At 41.9% G+C, this 13,534-nt stretch overlaps 1 protein-coding gene across 1 annotated transcript; it reads left to right on the top strand.

Annotated features, from left to right (window-relative positions):
- The first annotated feature begins 466 nt into the window (after nucleotides 1–466).
- SMLR1 (small leucine rich protein 1) lies at nucleotides 467–10,318 on the top strand. The gene is given in 4 exon segments (XM_027552131.1): nucleotides 467–613; nucleotides 1,387–1,506; nucleotides 1,508–1,658; nucleotides 8,014–10,318. Coding segments are annotated over 4 exon segments (504 nt in total). The 3' UTR covers nucleotides 8,100–10,318.
- The last annotated feature ends 3,216 nt before the right edge of the window (nucleotides 10,319–13,534 follow it).

Raw genomic sequence — 13,534 nt, forward strand, 5'->3', positions numbered from 1 at the left:
TCCTTTATAATAAAATATGAAATACTCAGGGAGAGGTCTGTCAGAAGTCTATTTACTGTTTACTGCTTAGGAAGCCAGCTAAGCATCCCAGAGACCCTCCCCATTCTACTGTTTTATAGATCAGGGTGAAGACTTTACAGCTGTGACAGAGACTCTGCATAGCCACATGAAACCCTCGGTGAGATAATTCCGGAGGCGGTGACAACAGCTTGTCCTTGGTAGAGTCTGCCAGCCACTCACTAAGGCAGGCGCCAAGTGGCCATGGGGAAGGTTAGAACGTGAAAAGAGAAATCACCCCAAGGAGTGGCTACCAATCTCCCTCCCCAAATTTTCCACATTCTCTAGGAGACTTTTCATTATAGAAGTGACTTTTTAGTTGCTTTTAGTTTAGTAGACCGGTATCTTCAATTTTTTTTTTTTCCACTAAAGCTTCAGTGGATGGCAACTCAACTCAGTGTATGAGCCAATGTCAACACAGTCTCCTACCCTTGCCCTTTTAGTTTTTTCTGAGAAACTTGGTAGTTACCACATAAGCCACATCACTGTCATTCAGGGGGCACCTTCTACTGCCAATGGAGGGCCACAGGAATGTGCGAGCAGAGGACAGCGGAGGGTGCCAGCTGCTAAAGCAGCAAGCACAAACTGATGCGCCAAGGGGAGAAGGACCGGGGACCGTACTGCCATCCGTTCCATCATCGTGTCTTGTGGCCATTCTCTCCTTCTGTGTCCATCTCCACTCTCAGAGGGCAGGTACCATGATTTTTTCTTATACATCCAGCATCTAGTCAAGAGGTTGGGTTATAGCAGAATTAAGTATTTGTCAAATAACTGAACAAACCAGTGTACTGCTTGGAAAAGCATTCAGAGCAGGACATACTGGGAAGAGTTTTTATAAATGGAAAGAACTCTGTATGAAGGAAATTTCAGGTTTTCTAGACACAGGTATATTGACATGGTGATTTTTTTCTCTGAAATTTAGAGAATGTAGGAAAAGTTCTTTTCTACATCTGGGAATATATTGGTAGTGTAAGGAAATGGCAGTATTCCCAGTATTCTTGCCTGGAGGATTCCATGGACAGAAGAGCCTGGCAGGCTACAGTGTAGGGGGTTGCAAAGAGTTGGACATGAATGAACAACTAACACATACACACCCACATATATATACACATATGTATAACAAACAGGTTTGCTTGAAGTCAGGTACTTTTCAAATCAAATAAACTGGCTACAAAGAAATTTAGGCCTCCTAGTGTCATTCCCAACCTCACCAAATAAACAGTCATCTCTGGAATGGCCTGGGAGAATCAACTCTCAATTCCACTATACTTTGAGTTACAGAGTAACCTGCCAGCAATCCTCTCAGAATTCATGGGGCTGTTTAAATAGAGCAAAGTCCACAAAAATTTCCACCGAGATGTGCTGAGCAAAGGCCAGAGCCCCAGGAGAAAACAAGTGTAGCCTCTGAGTGAAGCTGACCTCACCTGGAGTGCAAACCCCACTGGCCCGGGGTAGGGGATCTTTGTGATTGGCAATGAGCCCTGTGCTGTCAGAGCTCCTGAGCGAGCTTCCAGGCTGGTTCCTGTTCTCTGGCATCTTCCTGCCTGTGACTTTGCTGCTGCTCCTTCTCATTGCCTACTTCAGGATCAAGCTGATGGAGGGTAAGTGAGAAGCCAGCCAGGGCAGGGGTTAGAGGTCCTTTCCCACGGCACACATCTGAACAAGTCCATGGACTATCCGTCTTTCTGGGAGGCCTGGAATCACATCTTTTTTGAGTGTGCAGGGACCCCTCAATAAATGCCCTCTTAAGATACCTTCACGGGTGAACATGGCAAGTTTGATCTCACCAGCAGTGTGGATGGTACACTAGGCCCTGAAGACTTGATGCAGGGATCCTTCACTGCAGCCCCCCAAAGACAGATGAACTGTGAATCAGCAATTTGGACACATGACTGCTTGTCTCTCTCAGGCCAATAGATTCACAAACAATACACGGTGTTACATGGTCTGCTGTGTCTGCCTGACAGGGGTGCATGTGTGTGTAAGTCCTTGTGAGTGTGTGTGCACACACTTCTTTCTCCATTAAACTTCTATTAAGGAAACATGCCATCATTGTGCTATCAGAGTGTTAGTAAATGTCAAGCTCTAATAGATATCTGATGGCTTGGTGTGACTTTTCTATGAAACTGTGGTCTTAAGGTGGGGAGAAAAAAGAAACCTCAGGAAGCTTAAAGTGGTTGGGCCACAGGCTGCTGGGTCCTGGATTTAGACTATTTATTCTGCTGTAACTGAAAAGAATGAAACTGCATTATAGTTTGATTGACTAAGCATTAATAATGTACCCAAATGTTAGACTAATATGAGAGGTTAATAGTTATTTTAGTAATATCAACAAAAACCAGTAATATTCCTTAAGTTGGATGATGTCGTGTTAACCAAAAATCAAATTTGAAGTACGTCTTCCTACCCTCCTTTGCTTCTCTCTGCTCCCATTTAGGATCTGCATATCCTTTTTTGGAGTCATTTCTGATTACATTTTCCAGTGTGAGCAGACAACCTTAAACTAGGCATGCCTTCATTTTTATGTGGATCCAATCCCCCTAATTCCAAATTTCCCTTTCTTCTTAAAAAAAAAAAAAAAAACCTCTGAGAACATATAGCTTTAAAAATTATAGTTCTTTCTGTAACTGTTTTCCTAAGGGCAAGCAGTTATATATCTTCTCTCCAGTTTGAGGGCAAAAGAGATCACTTGGCCCCAAATAAAATATCACCAGTTTGAATCTCTATTTAGCAGCTCCCACTTAAAAACTGTAAACAGATGGTCAAATGTCATGTCATCAATCTTGCAACCAGGGTTATGGCAAGTGTAATCATTCCTATTTTGTCCTGTGAAGAAAGGGACATTGACAGATTAACACACTACCTAACCTTTTTGTTGTTGTTTTTTAACATATGCAATTTATCTTACAGGTTGGGCATTTAAAAATAAAACATATTTGGTAACAATTAGTTGAAGAAAAACACAGCTAAAATTGAGGGCTTTAAAGAAAAATTGTTAAGTATGTACTCTAATCTTCAATAGATCATAACATATACATTTGTCAAAAGATTTCATTGAGGGAGCGGTGATTCTTGACTGGTCTGTCAAAGCATGAATAAATCAACTGTGTAAAAGCTCTCTTAACATATCAAACAATCTTTACAGAAAGTGATTAGAGTCCTCAGTCAGTCAGTTCAGTCACTCAGTCGTGCCTGACTCTGCAACCCCATGAACCAAAGCACGCCAGGCCTCCCTGTCCATCACCGACTCCCGGAGTTTACCCAAACTCACGTCTATTGAGTCAGTGATGCCATCTAACCATCTCATCCTCTGTCATCCCCTTCTCCTCCTGCCTTAAATCCTTCCCAACATCAGGGTCTTTTCAAATGAGTTAGCTCTTCACATCAGGTGGCCAAAATACTGGTTTCAGCTTCAACATCAGTCCTTCCAATGAACACCCAGGACTGATTTCCTTTAGGATGGACTGGTTGGATTTCTTTGCAGTCCAAGGGACTCTCAAGAGTCTTCTCCAACACCACATTTCAAAAGCATCAATTCTTCGGCGCTCAGCATTCTTTATAGTCCAACCCTCACATCCATACGTGACTACTGGTAAAACCATAGCCTTGACTAGACGGACCTTTGTTGACAAAGTAATGTCTCTGCTTTTTAATATGCTGTCTAGGTTGGTCATAACTTTCCATCCAAGGAGTAAGCGTCTTTTAATTTCATGGCTGCAATCACCATTTGCAGTGATTTTGGAGCCCAGAAAAATAGTCAGCCACTGTTTGCACTGTTTCCCCATCTATTTCCCATGATGTGATGGGACCAGATGCCATGATCTTCGTTTTCTGAATGTTGAGTTTTAAGCCAACTTTTTCACTCTCCTCTTTCGCTTTCATCAAGAGGCTCTTTAGTTCTTCTTCCCTTTCTGCCATAAAGGTGGTGTCATCTGCATATCTGAGGTTACTGATATTTCTCCTGGCAATCTTGATTCCAGCTTGTGCTTCATCCAGCCCAGCGTTTCTCATGATGTACTCTGCATAGAGTTAAATAAGCAGGGTGACAATATACAGCCTTGACGTACTCCTTTTCTTATTTGAAACCAGTCTGTTGTTCCATGTCTAGTTTGAACTGTTGTTTCCTGACCTTTATGCAGGTTTCTCAAGAGGCAGTTCAGGTGGTCTGGTATTCCCATCTCTTTCAGAATTTTCCACAGTTCATTGTGATCCACACAGTCAAAGGCTTTGGCATAGTCAATAAAGCAGAAATAGATGTTTTTTCTAGAACTCTAGCTTTTTTGATGATCCAGCGAATGTTGGCAATTTGATCTCTGGTTCCTCTGCCGTTTCTTTTTCTTTTTTTTTTTTTAATTTTATTTTATTTTTAAACTTTACATAATTGTATTAGTTTTGCCCTCTGCCATTTCTAAAACCAGCTTGAACATTTGTAAGTTCACGGTTCATGTATTGCTGAAGCCTGTCTTGGAGAATTTTGAGCATTACCTTACCAGCGTATGAGATGAGTGCAACTGTGTGGTAGTTTGAGCATTCTTTGGCATTGCCTTTCCATAAAATAATCCATTTACATTCACTGTCCCAGGGTGCTAGTGGTAAAGAACCCATCTGCCAATGTAGGAGACAGAAACTGGTTCAATCCCTGGGTTGAGAAGATCCCCTGGAGGAAGGCATGGCAACTCACTCCAGTATTATTGCCTGGAGAATTCCGTGGACAGAGGAGCCTGGTGGGCTACAGTCCATGGGGTCGCACAGAGTTGGACACAACTAAGGCTGCAGTCCCTGGGGTCGCCAAGAGTCGGACAGACTGAGCGACTTCACTTTCACTTTTCACTTTCACGCATTGGAGAAGGCAATGGCACCCCATTCCAGTGTTCTTGCCTGGAGAATCCCATGGACAGAGGAGCCTGGTGGGCTGCAGTCCATGGGGTCGCACAGAGTCAGACACAACTGAGCGACTTCACTTTCACTTTTCACTTTCAGGCATTGGAGAAGAAAATGGCAACCCACTGCAGTGTTCTTGCCTGGAGAATCCCAGGGACGGGGGAGCCTGGTGGGCTGCCGTCTATGGGGTTGCACAGAATCGGACACGACTGAAGAGACTTAGCAGAAGCAGCATCATCAGCAGCTGCAGCAACGTGACTTAAGATGCATGTCCAATTAAGTGGCATACTACCTAACCTCTTGAAGCTTCAGTTTCTTCACTTGTAAAGTAGAATTAATAGCAGGATGTAGCTGTAGGGTTGGTGTGGGGATTAAGTGAGGTAATACATGTAAGGTTTTTAACAGTGCCTTTTCTGAACAACGTTCAGTCATTATGACCCCTGCTGATTTATTAATATGAATTCTCAGAAGACAGCGTTTGTGTCATTATAATAACCATCATTAAAATATACCTGCACTAAAAATACTGGAGTGGGCTGTTATATCCTCCCCCAGGGGATCTTCCTGACCCAGGGATCGAACCCATGTCTCTCATATCTCCTGCATTGGCAGGCGGGTTCTTTACCACCAGCGCCACCTGGGAAGCCAATAGCCATATTAAACTTCAAGACAAATTTACCTTTACTTAAAAATAAATTCTAAAAATTTTACTTAAAATTAAGTAAGTTGCCCAAGGTCACTCACTTAGAAAATGGTAGAGACAGGTTATCTGGCTCCAGAAATAGCCCTCTCAGCTAAAACACCACCCCTGGAGTATTGAACACAGAGTAGGTGTTCAGTAAGTATCTGCTGAATGGAGGAATACTTTCAGCCCAGGCAAAGAAGCTTATCACCAACGTGGGAGAATTTAAAGGCAAGAATTTTACAAAAATTTTGAGGGGATGAATCAACCTCTTTAACAGGGTAATTATTGATGATGGTGATTCCTCAGCATGAAGATTTATCTCTGAATCAAGGAGACTACATTTCTTCACCTGTGGCCCAACAGAGACAATGTCATTGCCTGAAGAATAATCTTCAATTACAAACTCTGATATTCTATGTTCTCATGGCCACTTGCCTATTCTCACCTGTCTAATCTCTCTATGCTCTCCTAAAAGTTCCATTAAAATGCAATAATGGCCAAATTACAAGCTCTTTCAGTATTATGAGCTATTTCTCTTGCTCTCTGCATTGAGCCTGGCACAGACACTTGGTTTACAGGATAGCTAGCTCATTGAGGAATGATGGATTTCCTTTTGGTCTCTCCCCGCTAGTTTTCCATGCTTCTAGTTCTGTTCTTTCAGTGTCATTATTCAGATCACCCATTCTCAGTTCTAGTTTGTATCCTGGCTCCTCATTCAAAGCATCTTTGGTAATGAAGAATGAGGGAAGCAATTACTCATATTGCAATGAGTCTATTACCTAAGGCATGGGCTATCTGAAGCAATACCTTTGAACTAGCAATAATCTATGTGGAAAGGCAGTGAAACTGAGTGGCTGAGAGTATGGCCTCTGGAGTCAAGACTGCTGCTGCTGCTGCTAAGTCGCTTCAGTCGTGTCCAACTCTGTGTGACCCCATAGATGGCAGCCTGCCAGGCTCCCCCGTCCCTGGGATTCTCCAGGCAAGAGTACTGGAGGGGGTTGCCATTGCCTTCTCCGGAGTCAAGACTGCCTGGGATCAAATCCTAAATCCATCAGTTTCTATGATCTTGGGCAAACTGCCTCATTTTGATTCTCTACACCTTCTTTTGTTCATCTGTGAATTAAGAGTAAGTGACTACAACATAAGAATTAAATAAGACCCACAAAGGTCTTTTCACAGTGTATGGCACCAAAGTGATCAACAAACATTAGCTGTTAAAACTTGAGGCTTGTGTAACCTAAGACCTGATAGCCTCCAACTCAAATGTACCCTCTCTCGACTAAGATGACAAGCAATGTGGAATCACAGAAAGTCAGAGAGAGTGCTCATGTCCTGGGGTACATGGCATATAAAGTGCCTGGCAAGGAATAAATTGCTAGGATTTGACCTATGGGCCAAAAAGAATATTTTCAGGTTCAATGCTATAAACATGCATTATCTCCTATGAGATTATAAACTCCTTGTCTCTGGCTTCGATAATTTGATTAATTATAATTCTGAAAATAAACTTTTAAGAGTAACAATAGTTTCTGTTATGCGTGTTGGTGGTAGTCAGAAAGAAGGCTGTTTTTTTTTTTTTTTTTGATGTATCAGGAAGATCTCAAAGGATAACTGTCAGGATTTCAGGGCTAAAGATCAAATGTATTATTGCAAGAGAGGTAATGGGTGAAAGTACCAGAGCAGATAAGGATATACAGAAATATGCTACATAATAAAAGCCAAGGGGAAGAGCCTGATTAGCGTGGGGGTCATGGGAAGGGAGCTCATGTCAAATGCTACAGAGGGAGGAAACTGGGGATTAGAAAATGACACCAGTTTGTAATTACGATGTCACTGATAAGTTTTAATATTTCAGTAGCTTTAAGTGAAGTTATATTTTAAGGGATTAAGGAGTAAATGAAAATTAGCATCTCAGTTTTCAGTCAAAAGTACCAAAAGGTAAAGCGGAGACAAATATGATTTATCTAAAGACTAAATGCTGAAACACATTTTTGGTGGGGAGGAGCAGGACAGAAACCCTCTCTCACTCATTTCCATATCCCTAGGCCTTACATTAGACAGGCTTAATAAATGTTTATTGAATGTGGAAATCTTAATACATTTAATCAACATTTAATCTACTGAATATAAATATACTTAACATGTAACGATCTTTATTACAGTGGTAATTTGCCCAGTCTAACCATGACCATTCTTTAGAAATAAGCATTTACATTTCTTTTGGGAGAGGCTGAGAAGCAAAGGAGAGATCCTGCAGTAGTAGTTGCTCTGATGGCCATGACTTCTGTAACCACCAGGATAGAAGTGCTGGCCAATTACATCTTAGGAGCTGTAAGTGACCAGTGGCACTCAGCTGCCTTTGAAGTATTAACTAGTATTTTTCCTTTCAGTTAATGAAGAACTGTCACAGACTCCTGATCACCAACACAGTCTCAACGCTGGCTCTTCCCCCTACCAGAGAAAGAAGCGGACGTGACCGTCAGGGACTGATCAGTGGCCAAAGCACAGTGGATTTCCGCTGGTCAGAGAGTAACAGTCAATGGCTTAGCAATAAAGTAGGTGAATAAACCAGATCCACAGCGAGATAGAAAGAATATTAAGATGCTTGGTCCAAACTATATTGAAAAGTGGCAGCTATTGTCCAAGAAGACAGCTATGAGACTCAGCTTAATCAGCAGTTCTTCAGAGTCCCAAGGTTGTGCTGGATGGGTCCATGGACTGGACACTTAAAAACTTTTGTAACAAACTTTTATAGAACCATGTCTACTCTGAAGGGCATTATTTTCAAACTAAAATTCTTCAACATCATTATTATGTAATTTCGTGGAAGCTGGCATTATTCTGACTTTGGAGGTGAAGAAACTCTGGTAGAGAGAAAATGAATAGCAAAAGACGAGTGCCTGTGGATTCCCACTGTGAGTTCCCACTTCCTCTTCTTGACATTCAGCAAGGCATAAATGTCACCTTTTCAGGCATTATTTCTGGCTGTTGGTTTGCTTCTCCCCCTTTCCCAGTTGCTTTTGCAAATCACATCATCGTTGTGAGAACCCACAACAAGAACCTCTCTTCACTGGATATGGATCATCATGAAGGTAGCTTTCAGCATGACACCACTTGGAAATACTGGCCATTTGGTGAGAAAAGTAAAGAACACAATGTTCATGGAACTCATATGGAGAATAACTCAAGACCTTGTCTCGAAAACCAAACATCAGGGAGCATTTCTAAATATGCAAAGAAGTCAACATTTCCCTAGCAGTAACCACCAAGCTGAGCCCCTGTGCTATACAGCAGCTTCTCACTAGCTAGCTATTTTACACATGGTAGTGTATAAATGTCAATGCTACTCTCTGTGATGATCTAGAGAGGTGGAATGGGGGTGGGACGGGGTGGGATGGGGTAGGAGGCAGGCAAAAAATAGAGAAATTTCACTAGCAGGATTCTTTCAGTGAGAGCCCCAAAGAGCCAATCTAGGTAATTGAGAAGAAACATTCAATTCAAAGTAGTAGTTAAAATTACTACCTTGCTCATCACAGTTTCCTAGTTAATGTTAGCAAAAGACACTTAACATGTCCTAAGTCTGGTTATATACCGATGTTTGCATATGAATCCAACAGGCTATTAGACTGATTATAAAACAATGAATTTGTTCACCTGAAAGAAATGCATTTATGTAGTGACACAGAAATCATGTGGCTGACGCAAAGCGAGAATGCTATTCTCTGCTTCTCTCCCCTCGCCTCCCTCACTCTCCAAATCCTCATATACATCCAATGACTTATCAGTCTCCACTTGCACTTACTGCATAATATGAAATTCACTGTTCAACTGGAGACACTCATTTCTGGGTTTTATTGTATTTGATTACAAGGAAAATATCTGCTGGGACTTCCAGACTGAGGTAATTTAGCATAAGTGTGCATGCCATCTGGAAGGAGTAACAATATTCCTTCAATTCTGGGAGGGATCTCGTTATAGCCTCTGGCGGAAATCAGCTTTTGTAAAAATGCTTTCTTTGACAGAAGGTGTAGAAGTTTCAGCCACCAAGGTTTGCTCCAACTTCTCTTGGCAACAGGCACTTGTGAAGCCTGACTGATGAGTCTGGTGGGTGCATTCCACCACCGTTGTCCTAGCAGAGAAAATGCATGTCAACTACTATGGGAACAGAGGAGCTCTAAACATACGGATTTTTAGCATAACCTAGTTGTGCAATGCAGGACCTGACTTCTCTGTTGCTGTTGGGTAAGATGAGAGTGCAAGGAATTTCTAAAGAAATCATGAGTCATGAATGCTTTTATATGCAGAGAGAAATAGAAACATTAGTCTTCTCATGGAGAGACCAAGGCCAAGCGTTTTACTACCATCTGCTTGAAGGCACTGTACTGGATTTCATGAGTCCCTCACAGACTGCAGCCAATCAGCTGCCCAGTCACATCTTTGCTCGCCACCTGCTAAGAGTCTAGCAGGTTCCTGTTCATGGCTGCTCTCCCCGAGACCAGGCTGGTGGTCTCCTTCATATTTCATTCTATATTGCTTCTTCCTATACACCAAAGCATTTCATTAGGGGCCAAACATGCTCCTAAGTGGTCTCTCTTCAATAGTTACTAACCTTATTTCTAATGTTCTAGTATCTGAATGAACTCTCAATTCTGTTTCCCTGACATGAGACTTTCAATAACACAATGGATGCTGTAAGTGCTGTTATATTGCCACCTATTCAACAACAACGACAACAAATTTGTTTTACAGAGCAAATCTAAAGCTGTTGATATCATCCATCTTGTTAACTGTGTTGGTAATTTGGAAATGTGGCATTGGGACACTACAAGTCCATGACCGTTTCTTCACATTCTAAGCTTAGACATGTTGATAAAACAGAAAATGGGGCAGGGAAGGGCACACATCATGTTCGCTACTGTTATTCACAATCCTTTAAAGAAAAAACTTATTTATAAGTAGTGTGACCAGGTAACAACCTCCAGTATTTTCTATATATCTTATAGTAGCAACTGGAAAATAAAGAATAGATATACACTTTCACACACCAACAACAGTTTTTCTTTGAAATCTAAGTCCTTTGGCAAAACTATAGCTCAGAAATCAGTCATAACTGTTAAACACATTTTGTAAATCAATTTTCTGACTTGTTTATAAAAAGTTAGAATTTTTCCAAACAAATGTTCCTGAGTCTTGCTTTCTGAATTTATAATTAGTGTGCTCATCAGAAGCAGCCTCTGTTTATCAACATTTATGCAAAGGCATTCACCCTGGCAAATGAGTCACAGAATATAAACAGGAAGTACATATCTAAAAATTTTATTTATAATTAGGAGACCAAACCAGACGATCCTAAAGGACATCAACCCTGAATATTCATTGGAAGGACTGGTGCTAAGCTGAAGTTCCAATACTTTGGCCACCTGATGCAAAGATCTGACTCATTGGAAAAGACCCTGATGCTGGGAAAGGTTGAGGCCAAGAGGAGAAGGGGACAACAGAGAATGAGATGGTTGGATGGCATCACCAACTCAATGGACATGAGTTTGAGCAAACTCAAAGAAACAGTGAAGGACGGGGAAGATTGATGTGCTGCAGTTCATGGGGTTGCAAAGAGTTAGACACGACTTAGCAACTGAACAAAAACCACCATCACCACCAGATTGAAATTCTGTTAAGAAAACTCAAATCTATATTCCAAAACCCAGATTGTTAAGAGCAGAAATTCCGAACCTCTATTGAGGTAACAGAGAGCCTTTTGAGAATTTAATGAGAGCCAGGAATAATTTTTTTAATCTCTAGGGAAAATGAGTATACCTGTAAATTTGCATATATTGGGAGAAAGCCTAGACCCTTGAAGTCCATCAAGGAGTCTGTGGTAAGGAAGCCTGTAGTCAAGAATCTTAGGAAAAAACTGTGTTGCCTCTTACACTGGCCACCTTACTTACAATGGATGAGTAGACCATATCGGGTTCCTGACATTGCAGGACTCACAGGAAAGTTGCATCTATACAATCCGAAGTCAAAACTTTCCATACGGGCTTCCCAAGTAACTTAGCTCATAATGGTACAGAATTCTATCCTGCAAGTTCTCACAAGAACACAGCTCAGCCTGGCAGAATCTCCCATTACTTACCTTTGGTGGATTAATTCACGCAGTGCTGTTAATACTCACAGCGGTAAACTTTTTGGAGGGCATTTTTGTGCCAGGAGCTCCACTAGGCACATTACACATTTTTACTTTATCTAACCATGAGAATCACGGAGAAGGCAATGGCACCCCACTCCAGTACTCCTGCCTGGAAAATCCCATGGATGGAGGAGCCTGGTAGGCTACAGTCCATGGGGTCGCTGAGGGTCAGACACAACTGAGCGACTTCACTTTCACTTTCATGCATTGGAGAAGGAAATGGCAACCCACTCCAGTGTTCTTGCCTGGAGAATCCCAGGGACGGGGGAGCCTGGTGGGCTTCCGTCTATGGGGTCACACAGAGTCGGACACGACTGAAGTGACTTAGCAGCAGTAGCAGCAACCATGAGAATATGCCTGGTGTGGGATGTATTACTACCCTCACTTCATAGAGAAGTACCTTCATTGAAGTCACATGGTTCAGTTACTCAGCATAAGGCACCGCAAGCCTGTGTTTCTGAAGCAAAACGTTTTATACAACTTGAAGCTACTATTAACCCAATTTGGCATCGTGACTATTCAGAGGGTCAGTGTTTTGGGCCCTGGCCAAGGATCAAGAGTTGGACACCTCAGATTTGTCAGCCGACTGTGTTCTTTTGGGGTCAACTCCCCGCTATGGCCTGATCCCAGCACACACATGAACAGGTGCATGCGAGGATCCATATGCAAACCTATGTGGACTCCTGCAAATATAGTTAAACCTATGCTCACTGTGTCAGCAGGGACATGCACATGTCCTGTGCAAGTGTGTAAGACTCTACTGGAAACTGACTAGAGCACCATACTCAGAAGAGCAATGTTCTCATGACTGGACTTGTTTTAAATTATGGGGCTTTTATGGGATTTCTTAGTCTTTCATCATGGAATATTTTAACAGAATGAAATAACCAGCCCCTATTTACCACCTCCTGGCTTTAGCAATTATCAATTCACAGCCAATCTCAGTTCACCTAAAGCACAACTCACTCCTCCCTATACCCATATTATTTTGAATTCTCAGATAATTACATGATGTTTCACAGACATCATACAATTTTATCCATAAGTAAGGGGAAAACTTAAAAGTCCACGCTGGGCAGTAGTTATGCTAGTTTGCCTTATGACTGGGGTCCTGGTGATGATCACTCCATGAACTGTGGTCTATGCAGTGAGGAATGCTGTGCACATCACAAAGGGAAACAGAAACTATTCACAACAGCGATGTGCCCAAAATTCACCAGCTCTCTGCTGTTTTTAAACAAGATCATTTCCCATCCTGCTGTGGCCTGTGGAATATGCATTATTCTGTTTCCTGTGTTCCACACAGGATCACTGGAAGGTGCATGTGATAGAGTCATAAAAACCCTATATAACTAAAAGGAATTATTGCTTGTCACCCTCAAATTATATTGCTTTCTGACTTAAGATAAACAATTAGCACCTGGATGTCTCATAGCAGTGAACCCTGTTGACCTACATTCTTATTCTACCTCTTGGGATTTTAGAAGCTCAGTTCACACAATGAAATTTTAACATTCTGAGAATTATTTTGCAAGAAACACAAAATACTAAAATAGAAGGTCTTGCTGCCATCATCACAGGTGGCATGATCAACATGATTCCCAGATGCTTCTTGGGTACCAAGCCCCCACAGATATTCCGAATATCTCTGGGACCCCAAACTCTGTCCTTGCCACCTGCTAAAACTGAGCCCTGACTGAACATGGCATTTCTGGAGCTGCCAG

Source organism: Bos indicus x Bos taurus, chromosome 9 (genome assembly GCF_003369695.1).
Source record: "Bos indicus x Bos taurus breed Angus x Brahman F1 hybrid chromosome 9, Bos_hybrid_MaternalHap_v2.0, whole genome shotgun sequence".
In the NCBI taxonomy this organism is placed as follows: Eukaryota; Metazoa; Chordata; class Mammalia; order Artiodactyla; family Bovidae; genus Bos; species Bos indicus x Bos taurus.